This window comes from Cetorhinus maximus, chromosome 14 (genome assembly GCF_964194155.1).
Source record: "Cetorhinus maximus chromosome 14, sCetMax3.hap1.1, whole genome shotgun sequence".
NCBI classification, from domain to species: Eukaryota; Metazoa; Chordata; class Chondrichthyes; order Lamniformes; family Cetorhinidae; genus Cetorhinus; species Cetorhinus maximus.
This window is the reverse complement of record NC_135892.1, coordinates 71,285,058-71,306,582: the sequence shown is the minus strand read 5'-3', so window position 1 is coordinate 71,306,582 and position 21,525 is coordinate 71,285,058. Positions and strand designations below refer to the sequence as shown.

At 44.5% G+C, this 21,525-nt stretch overlaps 1 protein-coding gene across 1 annotated transcript in view; it reads right to left on the bottom strand.

Moving 5' to 3' along the window:
- kcnk2a (potassium channel, subfamily K, member 2a) overlaps nucleotides 1-21,525 on the bottom strand; it is a 177,296-nt gene that overhangs the window by 12,595 nt on the left and 143,176 nt on the right. The window contains exons 6-7 of the mRNA XM_078557608.1: nucleotides 16,819-17,005; nucleotides 6,232-6,374 (exon numbers count right to left, since the gene is read on the bottom strand). Of these exons, the coding sequence (XP_078413734.1) occupies nucleotides 6,232-6,374; nucleotides 16,819-17,005 (330 nt within the window). The remainder of the gene's footprint in view (nucleotides 1-6,231; nucleotides 6,375-16,818; nucleotides 17,006-21,525) is intronic.

The window sequence follows — 21,525 nt, the reverse complement described above, 5'->3', positions numbered from 1 at the left end:
GCCTCCTTTCAACATCAGGCACCCCTCACAACAAGGTCTGCTCCCTGCATGCGCTCCCTCCTCCCCACAGCCTCTCGTCCAACACCCCCGTCCCTCCCTGGGCCTCACCTCCCCATCCCGCCCTGAGACACCTTCTAATTACCTGGTTCTGGCCTCCGGCTCTTAGACTCTGGGGGCTGCTTGTAGTCCCAGGAGTGGCCACTACTGCTTCTGTCACAGCAGCTCTCTAAAGTTGTGGGGCAGCCAGTACAGGATTGGATGTGTTCCCTACAGGCTCAGGGGGTGGGACAGGAAACCCCGCCATCTGAAAAATCCTGGCCAATAATTCTGCTGGAACCCAATGGAGAAAGGTACATGGCACTGCTATACTGTAAAAGCACTTCAAGTTAACCAACCACAGCAGCTATCAAAAGTGACCAATTTGGTGAATTGGTTGACTTAAGAGTGACTCGACCCCTGATATCCCTACTTCTGTTGGTGAAAGTTGTTCCTTCACTTTCCATTCAGCAGTGGTGATAGAAATCAGACATATTACTATGCTGTGATGTGAATGACAATTCTCTTCTTTAACTAAATTCAGTTTAAATTCCTGCAACTGATTTAAAGCCAGAAACAACCCAGCAGGATAGAGGAAGAGAAAGAATATTTTAAATTGACAGCAGGAATCTGTACTGAAGTTGGCAGGGAGTAATTTAAATTGCACAGCTTTGAAAAAGCAAAGTACATTTCTATCAACTGTAGCTGGGCTCTGCAAGACCGCACATTGAGCAAGAATATTTGTGTAGCCCATGAAATTGGCTCCAATCTTAAGAGGTCAGAGTAAGCATTGAAATCAAACACATTTCTGTCTGTAAGAATCACGACATGAATATCCCATCTCAGTTCCAGCTTGCCTTAGTTATTGCTTTCAAGTCAGAAAGTTGCAGGTTCAAGTCCCACTCCATAATGTAGATAAATAATGTAGATGGAGTGTTGACTGCACTATTAGAAGTGGAGTTTCAGGCGAAATATTAAACAACTGGACAGTCTTAGTTTGAGGGCACATATAGATCCTGTAGCACTACTTGAAGGGGATAAGGCAGGGGAGTGGGACAAGATGGAATGCACTTTCAGAGAACCAGTGCAAACTCGATGGGCCGAATGGCCTCCTTCTGCACTGTAAATGTACTGTGATAGAAGGCCATTCTTGCACCTAAAATGATTCCTTCAATCATTATTATCAAGATCTCGTACTTTATCACATTAGTAATTTGTGAATATTGCTATGTGCAATTTGGCCGCCACATTCACCTATGAAACAACACTGTGTCTTCAAAAATATTTCATCACTCAGGAAGCATCTGAGATTCTATATACATTTTAAATCGACCATTCCTTTCCCTCCCTGCCCTCCTGGAAGAGCCATTTTGTCTCTTACAAGCTGTTCACTGTCCTCTGATGATAACTCCCTCAGTCCCCAGCACAGAAATAGCAAAGAGAAAAGCCTGATGGAGAGTCAATGGGAATGCTTGTCATGAGTTACATTCCTACAGAGTTAAATTACCCAAAGGTGTACAAAATTCCTATCAACAGCTGGATGTTCTGTTTGTACGGGAGGGTGGACAGGGGGATGGGCTCGTACCCAAGAGGTACCCCAGAAGATGGGCTGGTGGAATCCCCGGAAGTCCCCACATAAGGATTGCACAGCAATTACCTGGGAAGTTTAAACTTCCAATGGGCAAGTACCCTGCCCTGGGAACCATCTGAAACTCCAATTTAAATCGGGGACTTTGGATGATTCTGACTCTCTTAGCTGAATAGTTACCCAGGAAAAGTTAGAAGAATTAAAACCACTTCTAAATCCCGGGTAACTGGTACTGACACCCCACTGGACTCCCCAACTACATTCCCAACCGCCCCCTCCACTCTCCAACCACCCGTCACCCCACACCTCCTGACTACCTCCCTCGACCACCGCCCCAAACCCCCAACATCGACAACCCACGACCCACCTCAACACCCCCAGCCATCATCTCAACCACCCAACTACCTCCCCGAAACCCCCAACTACCCTCCTAACACCCCAACAAGACCCCCAACATGCCAACTACCCAGCCAACTATCCAATGCCCATCTCAACCGCCCGACTGCTCCCCAACCCCCAATTATGCTGCACCCCTCCAACTTCGCCCCTCCGGACGAACCCACCTACCCACCGACAACCCACCCAACTACCCAGCTAGTCCCCCACCCCACCTGACTACACCCCCAATATGCTGACTACTCACCCAACTACCTGACTACTTCCTCACCCCCTGACTACCCCTCTAACCCCACCTCCTCTGACCACCAGGCTACCACCCCCCCACCTCCAGACTACCCTCCCAACCTCCAGACTACCCCCTTCCACCCATGACTAACACTCCACCCCCACCGACTATCCTCCCGTCTCTCCCAACTACCCTGCTGACCAGCCAACTACAGCCCATCCCCCCCAACTACCCCCGCACGCTCGACACCCTGACTACCCTCCCGACCAGCCAACTACCCTTCCCACCTCCTGACTGACTGCCCAAACCCTCCAGCCCATCCTACCACCGCCCCTGCCCACCACCCAACTTCATCCTACCTACTTATCTTATACACTTACCTTCTCCCTGGCATCCCAAACTTTAAACTTAACTGGTTTCGGACAGTTAGTGCCATTAAAATGAGGCATGGCTCCACTTCACCAGCGCTGATGCCCTGCACTGGAAGGCCTCGGGAACCAGGTACACTGCACAGTTCTCACCGGGCCTGGGTCGGAAGAGCCAGCAAGAAATGTGCAGTTTCCGACCTGGGTAAGTAGAAAGGAGCGGAGTGGCAATCCGACTGTGATTGCCACTCCTCGGAAGTTCTGACCCATAAATTCGATCAATGGGTTGTCAGTAGAACAATGGACGGTTGAGGCTAAATTAACAGGTTTTCAAAGGGGTCATATAGATTTGCAGCATGAGATTTTCATGACAAATAATTAAGTAGAATTCTAGGAGGTAACACAGAATTACATAAAATCTCCAGTCCAGAAATGGCTGAAAGTACTGGGTGTAGCAAAGGCTATGGGCCCTGACAACATCCCAGCTATAGTACTGAAAACTCCTGCTCCAGGACTAGGCACGCTCTTACCCAAACTGCTCCAGCAGAGCTACAACACTGACATCTATCCAACAATGTGGAAAATTCTCCAGGTATGTCCCTGTCCACAAAAAAACAGGACAAATCCAATCCAGCCAATTACTGTTCATCAGTCTACTCTCAATCATCCTGTTGGAAGATGTCATTGACAGTGCTATCAGGCAGCACTTATTCAACAATAACCTGCTGTCTTTGGCCGACTGAGCAAAAGAGCATGAGGACCAGGATCTCAAACACGATACTAAGGCCATGGTTTACTAGGAAGCAGTGATCTGCAAGCTCCCATATGCTTTGGAGACTTTGACAATCTACAGCAGGCACCTCAAAGCAGTGGAGAAGTGCCACCAGTGTTGCCTTTTCAAGATCCTTCAAATCAGGTGACCCAACAGCAGCATCTTCTCCCACGCCAACTTGTCCAGCATCGAGGTGCTAATCACTCAAAACCAGCTCCGCTGGGTGAGATATGTCATTTGTTTGCTTGACATCAGACTCCCCGAAGCAACTACTCTACTTGGTCACAGCAGGAGACTCCCAAGAGGACAGCAGAAATGCTTTAGGAATGTCCTCAAAGCATCGCTGAAGAGGTCAAACATAACTGTGGACTGATGGGAGACCCTGGCTTGTGACCAAACAAACTGGAGAAGGTTCATTCAGGAGAGCACCAAACACATTGAGAGACTTCCCAGGAATGTGCAGAGGCAAAGTTGAGGCATCAGAGGGAGCACACGAACCTCCAAACAACCCATTTAGCCAACCTGTCAAACACCTCCTGCCCCATATGTGGCAGACTCTGCAGATGGACTTATCACCCATCTCCAAACCCATCAAACCAAAGTGGAAGGAAGTAATTTTCAATCCCGAGGGATTGTCTAAGAAGAAGAAAGAAGACCAAAGCTCAATTTGGACGAATCAAAGCCAAGACCAATCAGCTCCTGACCTCTTTACAGCCTAGGTCCAAACATGGACAGAAGAGCTGAATTCCAGAGGTGAAATGAGACTGACTGCCCTTGACATCTAGGCTCCATTTGACCAAGTGTAGCATCAAGCAGTCCTAAAAAAACTGAAGTCAATGGGAATCAGGGAGAAAACTCTCCACTGGTTGGCGTCATACCTAGCACAATGGAAGATGACTGTGGTTTTTGGAGACCAAACATCTCAGTCCCAGGACATCGCTGCAGGAGTTACTCAGGGTATCTTAGGGCCAACCATCTTCAGCTGCTTCCTCAATGACCTTCCTCAAACAAAAGGTCAAAAGTGGGGATGTTTGTTGATGACTGCACAATGTTCAGTACAATTCACAACTCTTCAGATACTGAAGCAGTCCATGCCCACATGCAGCAAGTCCTGGTCAGTATTCAGGCTTGGGCTTTAAGTGGCACCTGACATTTGCATCACACAAGTGCCAGAGAGAACCTAACAATCTCCCCTTGGCATTCAATGATACTGCTATCACTGAATCCAGCACCACCAACATCCTGGGTGTTACCATTGGCCAATAACTTAACTGGACCAGCCATATAAATGCTGTGGCTAAAAGAGCAGCTCTGATTGCTAGGAATTATTTTGCAAGTAACCCATCTCCTGAGTCCCAAAAGCCAGTCTACCATCTACAAGAGGTAGTCAGGAGTGTGATAGAATATTCTCCACTTGCCTGGATGAGATCCAACAACACTCAAGAAGCTCAGCGCCATCCAGGACAAAACAGCCCACTTGATTCATTCCCCATCCATAACGTTAAACATTCACTCCCTCTACACCGGCATATTATGGCTGCCATATGCACCACATACAGGATACAGCAACTCAAGTTCCTTCAATAGTATCTACCTAATACACAACATCTACAACCTATAAGGATAAGGAAGTAGACATATGGGAATACCACCACTTGCAAGTTCACCTCCAAGCCACACACCATCCTAACTTCAAACAAATTTACCATTCCCTCACTGTTGCTGGGGAAAAATATTGGAACACCTTCCCTAACTTCACTGTGTATGTACCTACACTACGTGGATGCATGTGGAGAATAATCACTGGCACAGAGCAGTTGGGCCCAATGGTCTGTTTTTTTGGCTTTTTTATATCCTTTTCTACGATTCCATTCTTGCGATATGAGCAGTTCAAGAAGGTGGCTCACCATCACCTTCTCAGGGCAATTAGAGATGGTCAATAAACGCTGGTTTTGCCAGTGATGCTCACATTGCAAGAATAGAATCGCAAGAAAGAATATAAAAAAGCCAAAAAAACAGACCATTGGATCCAACTGCTCTCTGCCAGTGACTATTCTCCGCATGAGCCTCTTCCAGTTATGATTATCTGTTCCCGCCCTGCTCTGTATTTCTCTATTACCTTCTCCCTTAATTGTGCATCAAGCCTCAGCTTCAATCTTTCAGCCACTGAATGTAGCAGGACATATCACATTCTCACCATCCTCTGGGTAAAAATAAAATGCCTATTTTTTTCTTTGATCTATTAGTAGCTAGCTTATCTTTGTCAGCTTGTTCTGGACTCCCCCAAATGTGGAAAAAAGACATTTGACTAAAGACTCTTTTGTCCATTTGCCTGAGTTTTCTATGCTGCCCTTATGATAAAAGAATCAGTTTTTCAAAAAAGAACTTGCATTTATAAAGTGTCTCTCATGAGTTCAGGACATCCCAAAGCACTTTACATACAATGAAGTATTTTTGAAGTGCAGTCATTGCTGTAATGTAGGAACATAATTTAACAACATAATCCCAGCTAAGCCACTGGCACCATAGGTCAGAATGTGTAAACTACAGAAATGCCATATGTAAAGTGTATTTAGCTGCTTTACAAATGTAGGCTAAGATTTTTAAAAAAAAAATCAATTCTGTGGATAACAAGATGGTTGAATTAATGGAACAAATATATAGAAGGTACTAAACATTGCTTTTAAATCAGGACTTGGGGGGGGGAAAAACAATTGACTAGAAAGGAACATCAAATTAGAGGGATGGTCAACATACAAGGTTCTACAGTAATTTAAGTTTTTATTTCTGACATAAAAATGATATTGTATTAAAGGAATAATGTAAACAGTTAAGAGCAACATACCTCTTCTTTTGTTTTCCTTGATATGACACGAAGCCAATCTCCAATCATACTCAGAACTGCGGCAAAGTAAGCAAGTCCTACTAGGATCCAGAACCATACAGCAGGTTTGTACCAGTCTAAATATTCTTTATCAGGACTCTCTCCTAAACATCATTAAAAGAATAGTAAGTCAGTCAATTCCAGATGAACTATAGCCTACAGTTCTGTTCTGAAGGAAAGAGGGCAATAGTAGAGAAGCCAGCATTTTTTTAAAAGTAAAAGTTATACCCTCTAGCATAAAGCAATGTTAATATGAGGCTAACAAGGTTGTCTTATTAAGGTCAATACAACAAAAGTTCAACTTGCACTTTGAGCACTGGCATGAGGAAAATTGTAGCATTGTAGTGACCACAAAAGGTTTCCAAAAATGGGCTAAGAGTCATGAGTGAAATAGGATTGGAAAATGTAAGCTCAGTGCCTAATGAGCTTAGACCACAACATAATTGATGCTAACTTAATAGCCTGTCTCAGAGATTATAAGGAATATTACACTACTAAAGTTGCTGATATTCTTCTGAATTTTACTGTGGAATAATTGATTCTGAATTTGGAATTAAAAGAGCCATTCAAACTTCATTCAGAAAAATGGAGGAAAATATGAAGCAGTTTTATACAGTACTTTTAATGTAGGAAATGTTCCAAAGTACATTGAATGGGTTAGGGAAAATATTTAAAATAAATAAATGAGCCACTGGTGAGCTATGCTGAATGAGTTAAGGGAAGTGACTGAAAGCCGAATTAAGAAGATTGGTTTTGAAAAAAAATTTGTGGAGAGGAAAGGGAAGATTTGGGGGTTTAAATAGGCTTCAAACTGTAAGGCCAAAACAGCTCATGGCTCTCTCACCACTCTGAGGACAGCAAAGATGCATAAAAGATCACAGGGTTGAAAGAATGAAGACAGGAAGAGAAACGAGGATATTGCAGAGATGGGGTGAGATGAAGTTATGGAGAGGTTTGAAGATAATAATGGGAGGGATGGATGAGCTACCTTAATGTGAGGTCCAAAAAAAATATTGACCAGTTTATCTTTATAATATTTTGTAAAATAATTAATAATTTAAAAAATTAATTCCATCTGTAGAAAATAATTCTGCTGTATTTCAAACTGTCAGTCACACCAGAATTCAACTGACAGTTAACAACAGAATCATGGAAAATCCCAAAAATACAACTCAACTCTATGTATGCCTTCACAAAAACAAAATTACCTGGAAAAACTCAGCAGGTCTGGCAGCATCGGCGGAGAAGAAAAGAGTTGACGTTTCGAGTCCTCACGACCCTTCAACAGAACTGAAGGGTCGTGAGGACTCGAAACGTCAACTCTTTACTTCTCCGCCGATGCTGCCAGACCTGCTGAGTTTTTCCAGGTAATTTTGTTTTTGTTTTGGATTTCCAGCATCCGCAGTAGTTTTTTGTTTTTATCTATGTATGCCTTACCTTCCAGAAAAGCCTGCATCAACATCATAGAATCACAAATGTCAACACAAAAACAGGCCATTTGGCCCTGTCTAGGTTCTGCTGCTGTTTTTTTATGAAAAAGGTATTTTTTGACCTTTGTTGGAATTATTTTTGTGACTATCTTAAATTTGTGTCCTCTTAGGCTCATCTTATTAAATGTTCCCTATTTACTTGATAATTTCTATCAAGTCACTCCTCAACCTTCTCAGCTCTTGTGAAAAAAATGCCAAACTTCCAATTTTTCACTTCAAAAATAAAGCCCTCAACTCTGGTGAATATAAACTGAGCCTTTTCCATTGTTTTATATCCTCCCTATAATGGGGTGCCTAAAACTGTATACAATGGCCCCAACTGCTAAACCAAGTTCTTGTACAACTTTAACGTTATCTCCTTGTTTTTGTATCTTCTACCTCTAGATATTAAAGTAAACAAGAATTCAGTTTACCTTTCTCATGGACTTATCTTCTTGTAGAAACATGTTTAATGACCCCTGAATCTTAACAACAAAGCCTCTCTGTGCTTCGACCCAATTGAAGATTTTATCATTTTCTTTCTCTATTCTAATTTCTAATATGTATTACTTAAGCCTTTGCTACATTGAACTGTCTTCCCCTTATCCATCTGTGCTGCTAGCCTATCTTTATCCTCTTACAGTCTTTTGCTCTACCCAACACAATTTACCACGTCTCCAAATATTGTTCCCCCAAATACTAAGGCCGGGATTTTCTGGCCCCGTCATGGCGGGTTTCCCTGTGATGAATGCGGCAGACCTTTCAAATCCCCATTGACTTCGGCTGAACCAGAAGACCCCAATGGTGGGAGGGGCCAGAAAATCCCACCCTAAGTCCAGATCATTTAAGCATCTAGGCCCAGAATTTCACCAAGTTGGGATGACTCGAGAGCCCTTTAAAAATGGTGGGCGGGTCCTGTTTCCGGGATTCCTGACCCCTTTCCTTGGCTGTCTGATTGTCGGGAGTGCCTTTCAAGGGTGTGAGCTGGTTCCTGTCAAAAGCTTGCATCAGGCACTCCCAAGCTGGGCGGCTCCATTGCGGAGATAGGCATGTCCTACTCCGGCACAATTTTCATGGAGTTGTGCCAGGTTTTTAAAGAGTCATGGTTCACGGCCTCTCAGAGGAGTCATGAACCCTAGTCTGCATGAGGGGACCTTTTAAAAGATAAGTTCAAAAGACCCTCCTCATGCCCCATATGCCAAACTATGTTCCCCACCCACCCCCATGTCCCCGATGCCAAGCTCTGTCCTTCCACCCACCCCACATGGCCTCTCATGCCTCTGATACCAAACTCAGCCCTTCCACCCACCTCTTATGGCTCCTTATTCCCCCCCATGCCAAACTCTGCTCTTCCACCCACCGCACCCTTCCCTCCCCCATTGACCCCTCATGATCCCTATGCCAACCTATGGCACTTACATGCCCATTGACCCACTATACATTGTATAGAACAAATTAACCCTATGGTGGCTGCAGAGATCAGAGAGACTGAACTGTCAATCAAACAATGTATTTTCTGGGGTACAGGTGTTACAACAGGCTGTCTGGGCTCTCAGCCAAGCTTACATAATGAGGCTTGGCAGAGAGCCCAGACATCCATTACGCTTGTTGCTATTTAAACAGCGCACCTCCGCACCCAGCAGATCCTGTGGCTGCCTCCAAACTTCTCTCAGATCGGCTGGCTCGGTTCCAGCCTGCACCTGCCCCCAGTAATGAAGATCTCACTTTACATATGAACATATGAATTAGGAGCAGGAATAGGCCACTCAGCCCCTCGAGCTTGCTCCACCATTCAATAAGATCATGGCTGATCTGATTATAACCTCAACCCTACATTCCTGCCTACCTCCAATAACCTTTCACCCCCTTGCTAACCAAGAATATATCTAGTTCTGCCTTAAAAATATTCAAAGACTCTGTTTCCACCACCTTTTGAGGAAGAGCGCTCGGAAGGCTCACGACCCTCTGAGAGAAAAAATTTCTCCTCATCTCTATCTTAAATGAGCGATCCCTTATTTTTAAACAGTGACCCTTAGTTCCCAAAGAGGAAACATCTTCTCCGCATCCACCCTGTCAAGACTCCTCAGGATCTTAAAGATTTTGATCAAGTCCTCACTTACTCTTCTAAACTCCAGTGGATACAAGACTAAACTGTCCAGCCTTTCCTCATAAGACAACCCATCCATTCCTGGTAAACTTTCTCTGAACTGCTTCTAATGCATTTACAAGTGCATGCACTTTCTCCCGAAGCAGGCAGGCCCAGCCGGGAGCTTTCCTGACTCCCACTACCCACCTTCAGGATGAAAATCCAGGCCATAGTGACTCAGAGTTAATCCAACACAGACCCCTATGGGAACTATTCACCACATATTTTCAGTCTGGGAAGCTTGGTTTTATTCATTTACAGGATGTGGGTGTTACTGGCTAGGCCCATTGCCCATTCTTAATTGCCCTTGAGAAGGTGGTAGTAAGCTGCCTCCTTGAACCACTATAGCTCCTGTGGTGTAGGTACACACACACTGCTGTCAGGGAGGGATTTCCAGGGTTTTGACCCAGCGACAGTGAAGGAACGGCGGCAATATATTGCCAAGTCAGGACAGTGAGTGGCTGTGGGGGGGAACTTACAGCTAGCGGTGTTCCCATGTATCTGCTGCCCTTGTCCTTCTAGGTGTTAGAGGGTTTGGAAGGTGCTGCCTAAGGACCCTTGGTGAGTTTCTGCAGTGCATCTTGTCGATGGTACACATGTTGCCACTGTTCGTCAGTGGTGGAGGGAGTGAATGCTTGTGGAAGGGGTGCCAATCAATTGTGCTACTTTGCCCTGGATGGTGTCAAGCTTCTTGAGTGTTTTTGTCACCCAGCCAAGTGGAGAATATTCCACCACACTCCTGACTTGTGCCTTGTAGCTGGTGGACAGGCTTTGGGGAGTCAGGAGGTGAGTTACACGCTGCACGATTCCTCGCCCCTGACCTGCTCTTGTAGCCACAGTATTTATGTGGCAAGCCCAGTTCAATTTCTGGTCAATGGTAACCCCCAGGATGTAGATAATGAGGGATTCAGTGATGGTAATGCCATTGAATGTCAAGGGGAAATAGTTAGATTCTCTTATGTTGGAGATGGTCATTGCTTGGCACTTGTGAGGCGTGAATGTTACTTTTCGCTTTTCAGCCCAAGCTTGGATATTGTACAGGTCTCGCTGCATTTGGACATGGACTGCTTCAGTATCTGACAGTCGCGAATGGTGTTGAACATTGCGCAATCATCAGCGAACATCCCCAATTCTGAGCTTATGATGGAAGGAAGGTGATTGATGAAGCAGCTGAAGATGGTTGGGCCTAGGACACTACCCTGAGGAACTCCTGCAGTGATATCCTGGAACTAAGATGACTGACCTCCAACAACCACAGCCATTGTCCTTTGTGCTAGGTATGACTCCAAACAGTGGAGAGTTTTCCCCTTGATTCCCATTGACTCCAATTTTGCTCAGACTCCTTGATGCCATGCTCGGTTAAATGCTGCCTTCATGTCAAGGGCAGTCACTCTCACTTTACCTCGGGAGTTCAGCTCTTTTGTGCCGCTTGATAGCACTGTTGATGGCCCCTTCCATCACTTTACTGATGATGGAGAGTAGACTGAACCAGCGATAATTGACCAGGTTGGATTTAAAGCAAGGTTGTAATGAGTGACCCTGGCGGAGCCCAAACTGAGCATCAGCAAGCAGGTTATTGCTAAGCAGGTGCCGCTTGATAGCACTGTTGATGGCCCCTTCCATTACTTTACTAATTATGGAGAATAGGCTGAACCGGCAATAATTGACCGGGTTGGATTTGTCCTGCTTTTTGTGTACAAGACAAGGCTGTGCAATTTCCCACATTGCCAGATAGATGCCAGTGTTGTAGCTGTACTGGAACAGCTTGTCTAGGGGCGCGGCAAGTTCTGGAGCACAAGTCTTCAGTACTATTGCCGGAATATTGTCAGGGCCCATAGCCTTTGAATTATCAGTGTTTTCAGCCATTTCTTGATCTCATGTGTAGTGAATCAAATTGGCTGAAGACTGGCATCTGTGATGCTGAGGACCTCCGGAGGAGGCTGAGATGGATCATCCACTCAGCATTTCTGGCTGGAGATTGTTGTGAATGCTTCAGCCTTACCTTTTGCTGTGCTGGGCTCCTCCATCATTGAGGATGGGGATATTTGTGGAGCTTCCTCCTCTACTGATTTGTTTAACTGTCCACCACAATTCACAACTGGATGTCTCAGGATTGCAGAGCTTAGATCTGAACTATTGGTTGTGGACTCACTTAGCTCTGTCTATCTCTTGCTGCTTATGCTGTTTGGCACACAAGTAGTCCTGTGTTGTAGCTTCACCAGGTTGACACCTCATTTTTAGGTACGCCTGGTGCTGCTCCTAACATGCCTTCCTGCACTCTTCATTGAACCAGGGTTGATCCCCTGGTTTGGTAGTATTGGTAGAGTGGGGGATATGCCGGGCCATGAGGTTACAGATTGTGCTTGAGTACAATTCTCCCGCTGTTGATGGCCCACAGTGTCTCATGGATGCCCAGACTTGAGTTGCTAGATCTGTTCAAAATCTATTCCATTTAGCACAGTGGTAGTGCCACACAACATGATGGAGGGTATCCTCAAGGTGAAGACAGGACTTGGTCTCCACTAGGACTGTGCAGTGATCATTCCTACCAATACTGTCTTAGACAGATGCATCTTGGCAGGCAGGTTGGTGAGGATGAGGTCAAGTATGTTTTTCCCTCTTGTTGGTTCCCTCACCAACTGCCGCAGACCCAATCTAGCAGCTATGTCCTTTAGTGCTCAGCCAGCTTGGTCTGTGATGGTGCTACTCTCACGCTTTGTCTTTTACTCTTCATTCATAAGGGCACATTTACTTATTATTATCTTTAAATTCAGGAGGCCAAAATGCTGCAGCTTCTGTTCTTCTAACATCTACACTTCCTCTGGATACATTTCTTATTTCTTTACTTGTCCCACTACCACTACCTTTTGCCTCATACCGCCAACCCTTTTCTCATGTAATCTCTCCTGCCTTTTACCTTTCACAGGCCTTCCATTTCATTGTTTTACCCCCTTCTCCTTTCATTGCCTTTGTACTTGTTTAAAACCTGCTACATCCCTAACTTTTCCTAGTTCTGATGAAAGATTATCGATCTGAAATGCTAACTCTGATTTTTCTCCAGATACTGCCAGACCCGCTGACTAGTCCAGTAGTTTTTTGTTTTTAATTCAACAGAACTCATGCCAGCTTTCAATTGGGAAGTATTCCATTTAGGGCTTACAAAGGTGTAATGTACAGAATTCTAGAAAATGCCCAAAAACTCCCCCAGTCTTGCAGCTTGATATAATGACTATCCAGGCAGAGCCCTTCTGCTCCACGGTTCCCTACTGGAAATCATGATGTTTCTGGCATAGGATGGAATCCTGACCAAATGGAATGGTATTTAATATTTCTGCCATTTGTTTACTCTTCACTACAACCTTAACTCCTTTAACTTTTATCAGCCCCAACCTTATTTTGATTATCCTTATACTGATGTGCCCTTTATGTTTGTGGTTTATTTTTAAAAGTATCTTAGCCAATCTTTCTTCACTTTTCATACATTTCCTAGGGAAGAATTTTCTCCTCGTGCAGGCGGGTCAGGAGCGAGTGCGGATGGGCGCAGAGCCGATCGCCACCTGCGATCGGCTGCACGCCGCCGTATTGCGTGGGTGGGCCAATTAAGGCCCGCCCAGCGTGCCACATGCCTGTGCGGGCGGGGTAGGATGGAGAGTTGGGGCCTGTGCTCTTTCACACATGCACGCAAAAGAGCCCAGAAATCTCCCTGAGGCACGGAGCTGCCTCAGGGCGATTAAGTTCAGTTATAAAGATGGCAAAAAAATATATTCATACGTGTTCCCTCATGTGACAGTGTCACATGAGCTGGGACACATTTATGAATTTTCATGAAAAATTTTATTTAATTAATAAAGACTTCATGAAACCTCAAGCCCCCCCTGGGCTCTTCGCCTGCCCACCAACCTTAAGGTTGGACGGGCAGCCCTGACAATCACTTTAATTAGTTTATTAATGGCCTTAACAGGCCTTTGATAGTTATGCAGGTGCACAGCCAACTCCGGTACGCTCCCGCCGAACTAAAGGTCGGAATGACGTGGGGTGACCTCGGCATGCATGCCCGACGTCACCGCCCGTCATTTTACGCATCAGCATGCAGGGCTCGCCCCCACACGCTAAACAGAAGATTCTGCCCCTAGATTTACATTTGCAGTGACACAAAATTACCATCACATATACAATTAACGTCCTGGATTTCTTCATTGTTATTCCTCATGCCTCAAGTGACATAAACTGAGATAGGTGTTTTTTATTCTATGCATGTTTAACAGAGATCTTGTGGCGCAGTAGTAGTGTACCTGCCTCTAGGCCAGAGGGTTCAAGTCCCACTTCAGGACTTGATGACCATGGAAGGTACGTTCATAATGTGGCCAAACAGGTTGATTATCAGCCTGTAAATCCTTCCTATACGCCTGGTGGCAGGCAGTGAGAGTGGGAGAGTTTCCTGGTCAGCCTTACTGCAGAAGGCAATGGCAAACCACTGCTGTAGTTTTCCAAGCATGATCATGTAAGTCCATGGTCACCAATGCCCTTCTTTGGAAATTGTACCTGGAGGAAGAGATATATTTAACTTTTGACTTTCTAATTAGACGGAAAATAGTGCTTCAGTGCCAGGTGGTTTATTGATTCAGTTTGTATATGTTTCCCTGAGATCAGTGAGCACAGTTTACAATTAATTTGACGTCATGTTTTTCTTGAAAAAATAATTTATCCAGTACTTCAAATGAATCATTATAATTGAGCTATTTTAACAAAACAGCACAGGAAACACTTTCTGCAGGATCTGAGTTTGAATAAGCAGATGATTAAAATCAAGCAACTTCAAATTAACAGGAGTAAACTGTATTTATGTACAATGTGGCCTAATGATAATTATTTTTTATCAAAAGATATTTATATGGCATTTTTTACATCCTTAGAACTTCTTAAGGTGCTTCACAGCCCAAAGAAATATTTTGAAGTTACTGTTGTCATGTAAGAAGTATTCAATTTGCATACAGCAATGAGATAAATGACTAGGTAACCTGTTTTGGTGGTACTGGGATAAAAGCTGGCCAATAAACTGAATCAGACAGTGTGTGTAACTAGTGGCATATCTGACACCTCCCATCTTGGATTCTGCCAAAGTTGAATTTCACCCCCAAAATATATTAATAACAATGCAACAACCAAGCCTTCAGTAAACTTCACATGCATTCTCTGTTATAGTCCCAGGTTTAATTTGTGTTTATTCACAAAAAATGGCAGAGGTATGTGCTCTACTGAGTGCCCACTTCACTTGTTTAAAAATGATTTGCTTAGCTACACATAAAAGCAAGACCCAGAATTAGGATTTTGATTCATCAGGATTACCCTTAAAAGGCACAGTCTTAAGCTGCCCAAGGATGTTGAAAATAATGGCACCTCAGGGCTATATTTTCCCGGATCCTTGGCGACGGTATTGGAGGTTGTGGGGGGGACAGAAATGGAGGCGGAGCCATGTCGGGATGGTTCCCCAATGCATTGCCACCAGTGGGGGACTTTCTCAGGGGCAGGCTGAGAGCCAGGTCATCTGCCCACTACACTGGAGGCTAGCAGCCAATTAAGGCAGCAATTCGGGGCCTTTTTGTGACAGTGCCAGTATTTTCCCACTATTGAAGTGCTCCCCTCCACCCGCGGCTGAGTGGGGGGGCTGCTAGCTCATTTGAGGCAGCCTCCCAGCAGAACGCCGGGTGGCTATTGGAGTCAAGGTCTCCATGTCCCAATGATGGGGCTGCAGGGATCAAAGGCTGCGACCGTGTTTGTCATTATTCCTGTGGAGGGATTTCTCCTCCCCCATGATGACACTACTGGATTTGGGCCTCTTTACTTGCTGACTTCTCCGTAGGCAACCAAGGGCACCTCCATGTTGAGGCAAACTCGTGCTTGCCTGATGCCTCAGCAGTGCCCACCTTTCCCAGTGGGGCTACTAGCAGGACATCGTTGTGGGCCCTCCCTTTGGTCCTGCCAGTTCTCTAATTTGCCTGCCATCCTTAACTAGGCAGAGCACGCAGGGGTTGTTTCTTAATCGGCCGCCTCTGGGAATATCGGGCTCAAAGTCCCACCACGGCCACTTCCAGGTTCCCGACCTTGAATTTAGGCCAATGTGGTTGGCCTCAGCCCTTGATGCCAGATGTCTGTCCAGTTTGCAATACTGGGGCAGCACTGGATTTCCACTCAATTGTATTGAGACAGGGAATGAGAACGGTGGCCCATCTTGGGAAACAGATGGGGTGAAAACAAGAAAATGAACTGATTAATAGATAGTCTGTCAGAACTCAACTCCGACAAAGGGTCACCAATCTGAAATATAAACTGCAATTTTCTCTCCATAGATACTGCCAGACCTGCTGAGTATTTTAATCATTTTCTGTTCTTATTTGTAATATCTCTTGCTAGCTCACAGCCTTAGGATTTTAAAAAATATTATTGTTACTTTATCAACAAAATATCAGCTTGGAATCTGTGCTGTCATTTTCAGCCCAATTTCTATAGCATGCACTGAGTTTATTTAGACAGCCAGAGGTTATGCTTCCACTCCCCATTTCCACTTTCTTCACATCAATGGGCAAGCTTATAAATTCTAGTTTTACTGGTGTAACTCCAGTGACAGAAAACAGCCACTCATGCAGTACTCATTCAGATAAGGGAAAGAAATTATATACTCCCTGAAGGTGGATATCCTTCATGGAGTTCCACAAGACACTTGAAACTGGTTAAATGAATGAAAACTGATATTTAATATTTAGAAATGTAAGATGATGCTAAGTTTTAACATGCAATAGGACAATGAAACAGTTGTAAATTTTCAAATTTCTTTTTGAAAAAATTGAAATCATGGCATATTTATGCATTTAGAACGTCGCTTTATGTTTCAATGAGTAATTTTATTTTATAAACACAAATATAGGCAAATCTTACCTGCTACAAAGTCACCAAATCCAATCGTTGTCAAGGTGATCACTACAAAATAGATAGACTCCAAAGCTGTCCAACCTTCTATATGTTTAAAAATTATAGCAGGGATAGCCACAAACAACAGACATCCAAACAATATAAATATAAAAGTAGAGATCACACGAATTTTGGTTTGACTAATCTTCCATTCCTGCAAAAGAAGGAAAAAAGATTCTAAAACATGTCATTGTTTTCTGCTCCCCCCACCCCCCCCTAAGCCTTTTTCAACATTTTTACCACAGGACTATGGAACAGCAGATTATGAATGCAAATGTCTGCACTCTGCTAGTGCAAGCATCACGGTAGCTCCAAGGCAAGAAAATTGCGCTGCCCGTGCTTCGGCAGAAGGCCCTATCCACTGAGGCTTTTTGGGATCACTTCTCTTTGGGATCACCCAGGAGCAATGCCTGAAGTGACACAATTTCAACAAGGACATGGTAACCAAACTGTGTCAGTAATGCCTCCAGTGGAGCACTGGTAAGTATGGGAGCTCATTTTCTGGTCTGGTGTTCCATTTACCTTGTTCAGAATTCCAGCAATTAAATTTAACAGCAATTTCCTGTGAATCAGTGCAGCTTTTCTTTAAGGGGGACAGGCTGCCTTTAAGAGCTGAAGGCTAGCTGGAACACATGCTAGCCTCACTGCTGTCAGGCCCCCTATAGAGTGTCCAGCTAGCTAGTAGCACTGGTCATGCCAGCTGAATGCTGAAATCATTCTAATGTGGAGGCAGCACAGCAAAGGGCATGATCGTATCACAAATCATGAGCCCTCATGCCCAAAAACAGGTTCTAGACCAATTTCCAGCCCTATAAATCCATTAGTTCTAATACCAATTATGTTTTATGAGTCTACCATCAAGAGAGAGAGAGAGATGCACAGGAACAATGACAAATTATCTACTATGGAATCAACTAGATAATCACAAATGCTTGACACACAGTAAAACCACAGTTGCATAGGTGGAAAGCTTGCCCGTGCAGTTTCACTATACAGCTCAATAGAAGATTCCATTAGGATTTGGTGACTGACCAATTGTCTTGAGTTTGGAATTAATGTATTTTAAAACAAAATCTCCAACTTTCAAAGACATTTTAACTCCTCAAGGCACGTCTGTGTAAATAGATAGGTTAAAAAAAAACTCTCTCAGTACTTCATTGAAGTGTCAGCCTAGAATTTGTACAATCTCACAAGGGCAGTCTCTCAAACTTGGAGAACACATAAAGAAAGGCCACTCAAACAAGATCCATTTTAACATGGTGGAATCAGCTGAACACAACATTAAATGGCATGAAGGACCACCCCCCACCAGCGCTATTTAAACGGATCATGAAGTATTTGCAGGTTAGCTGCTGGATTATTTCTTCTGGTTGCTGATGTAATTGAAAGTATTTGAGGAGTTTCTTATACTTGGTTAAAGTTGCAGTACTCTACAGGGAGTGGTCTGGTTGATCTTTCCATACTTTTTGTGCAATTTAAAGTTGTGTACTGAAAGAAGCAGTTTCAAAACATTGGTGGCCTGGCAGAACTTCTTCTGAGAATTAAACATGACTGGGAGACTGAAGTGAGGTCATGCAGAGTAGGACATGCTGCAAGAAGAGGAAGGATGAGGAAAGGGAGAAGATGTTTCAACAGGAGGTCATATCTGTTGAGGGTCTTCAGAGAGCAATTCTCTTACCTCAACTTCAGCGATGACTAGTGCAGGAGTTGCCTTCAGTTCACGAAAGAGATCCTGGCTGAAATCCATCAACTACTGCAGCTACATCTGCAACCTCAAATTAGGGTAAGAACAATAATGCCTCTGCCTGTTCTTTGACAGTGGCTCTTATTTTTTATGTCTCTATCTCATTTCAGGCTGCTGGAGATATAAGCAACGTCTTGCAGCTTGAAGTACTCCGCTGTATAAAGGAGGTCAGGTAGGCTCTCTATATACAGAGAAATGCTTTTATCTCATTCCCTCCTGCCAGAGACAAGCAGGGGGAGCAAGCCCATGGTTTTGCAAGGATTATCGGCTTCCTCATGGTGCAAGGTGCCACTGACTGCACACATTTTGCCTGCGTGCTCCTTATCTGAACTCGGCCATATTCATCAACCATAAGGGATTCCACTCCCTCAATGTGCAGTTAATGTGTGGCCACTGGCAGTGCAACAAACATATGCATGTCTATCATCCTGCCAGCAATCATGATTCTTCCATTCTGCAATGGTACGCTGATCCACCAGTATCGGAACCAGCACAGCAAGTCAAAGGATACTGGGCGACAAGAGTTATCCACTCATGACATGGCTCAAGACTCCGGTCTGGAACCCATGCACATGTGCACAGGCCTACAATAAGAGCTGTGATAAGGAATATTATAGAGCACAGCTTCAGCATCCTCAAGCAATACTTCGCTGGCTGGACTGCCTTGGAGGAGCCCTGTGGTACTTAGCTTAGAGGGTATTATCATAGTATGTTGCTTGCTACATACATTATGAGGGAACATCCATTGCTTGCCATCACCTATGAGATGAGAAGCTTAGGAGCAGAAGCATGAAGAAGAGGAAGTATACAGGAAGTGGGGTAAGAGGAAAAGGAAGGGATGCTACAAATGACAGACCTTCTTTCTGCCAAGGCTCTATGTGACCAGATTATTCATGAGCAATATCACTACCCTCAAATGCAGGTCCCCATTCACCAATTGTGCCACACTCCTTACTTTTCCTCTTACTGAGCATTACATCATCCTCTTTCTAACCATTATTAGTTCCTCCCTCAGTTCATTATAGAAATAAAGAACACCATCTAATGCATATTCCAATCTAAATTTATCAATTCACTCATTAAATAATGTATACAACCAGAATTCTGCTCCAGACCACACTCCTGGGGCAGCACCTCAGCAATCCTGCTGAACAAATTGCTGGACTGCTGTGAACAAACCTCTTTCAACAGTGATGGCAGCAGTCTGAGCTTGCAAGGCAGAAGTCTAGGATTCCATTGTAGCAGTGAGAGCTCCGATGGAAGCTGTTTGTCATGCAATGGGGGTTCCACTGGTATATTGATGGAGGTGACCACCCATTCCCTGTTGGAAAGGATGGGTTCCAAGCTCTGCACAAAACCTTGTGCCAAGTTTGAGGTGAACACCTCCATGCTCCTTAACATTGCGTGCAAGCTTTCTGCAAGGCTTCCCAATGCACTGAGCATTTTGTTATACATACTCATCAGCCTTCTTCTGTAGTCTGACTTATTAAAGTCCTCAACTGGCTCCTTTCAGCAAAATTAATGTGTGATCTCCCCCCACGTGAGCTGACACCTATGATCTCCCTACCCTGGCGCCTGAAAATGTGTGCCCATTGTCTCACCATGTGCAGTGTGAGTCTCTGAGCTGAAAGAATAGAGCGTAAGATCAAGTGACAGTGTCACTTCATCATGACTGTCTTCTTCCTCTTCTTGCTCTGACTGGGCAGGTTCCAGTTCTCAGGTATCTGAAATCAAATAGGGACAAGGGTTGCGAAGTGGTGGGGTGAAGAGGACAACCTACATCTTCTGCATCTTGTGAGTCAGAAGAGATTGTGGGATGACAGAGAAGTGAGAAGAAATCAGGAGGCTTAAGTACTCAGATTCCCTCATCCTCAATCCCTCCAGTGCCACCAGAGGCCATTTCCTCAGCAATGCCCCCTCCTATGATGGCAACAGTGTTGCCTCTGTGCGGGTTAAAACACGTAGGTGCATTGGTCCTCCCCCAGTTTTCTGCTGCTGAATCCTGTTATCCATCACTTTCTCCGATGTGTGTCAGTGTCAGGGAGTGTCCTGCAATAGGTTTGACTGATGTGGTCATCATAGGTGAATAGCTATTTGTATGTGAGAGTTCTGAATTTTGAGGCTTGCAAATGTGCTAAGCGCATGAGAGTGAGGTAAACATATGAATTTTAAGGATGGGTTACTAATTGATAGAGGTTGTTGGTAGGTGGGTAATGAGGGTGTAGTGAATTAAGCAGTGGACAAGGCTAGCAGGGTTGTTGATAGGATATAGCATTTGAAGAGTGAACTCACTCATCTTGATAACTTGTGTATGATCATTATACTTCTTCTTGCACTGTATGCATCTTTTTGGAGCAACACACTGGCATTGACTTCCACAGTTACTTGTTCCCACTGTTTCCTGAGCATACGTCTGCAAGGCTTCCACTGCCTGTGGACACAGGGCATCTGTCTTCTTTCTATTTCCTGCACCAAGACCTGAAGTGTATTTTCAGAAAACCTTGCTGCTCGCAATCTCACGTATTCAGCCATTTCTCAAAAAGTTTGTTTTCAAACAATTCCCACTAACTAATGTAGCTGCAATTAATTTCCCAATTAAGAGGCACACACTGCCTTTAAGTAGCACTTAAGGAAGTGTTGTGGTGAGTTCCTGAATTTGCCCCACTGGGATGACAGAGGATTTGGTGATCTGTGCGCACAAAGGCTGCAAGAAGTGTGGGAGCTATAGTTGCAACGCCCCTGGGTCTGCAGCATGACAGGCAGATGGGACGGAAGCTGCAGAGAGGGCAAGCTCTGTGCGATGGCCTCTGCTAAGTTAAAGCCTGACTACTCTATGTTCCTTGACAGTGACAGGAGAATGTCTGGTAGGCCAGCCAATACACCCACCATGTCAGTGTGCATGTCCTCAGCATTCTCCTGTACGTCACCCC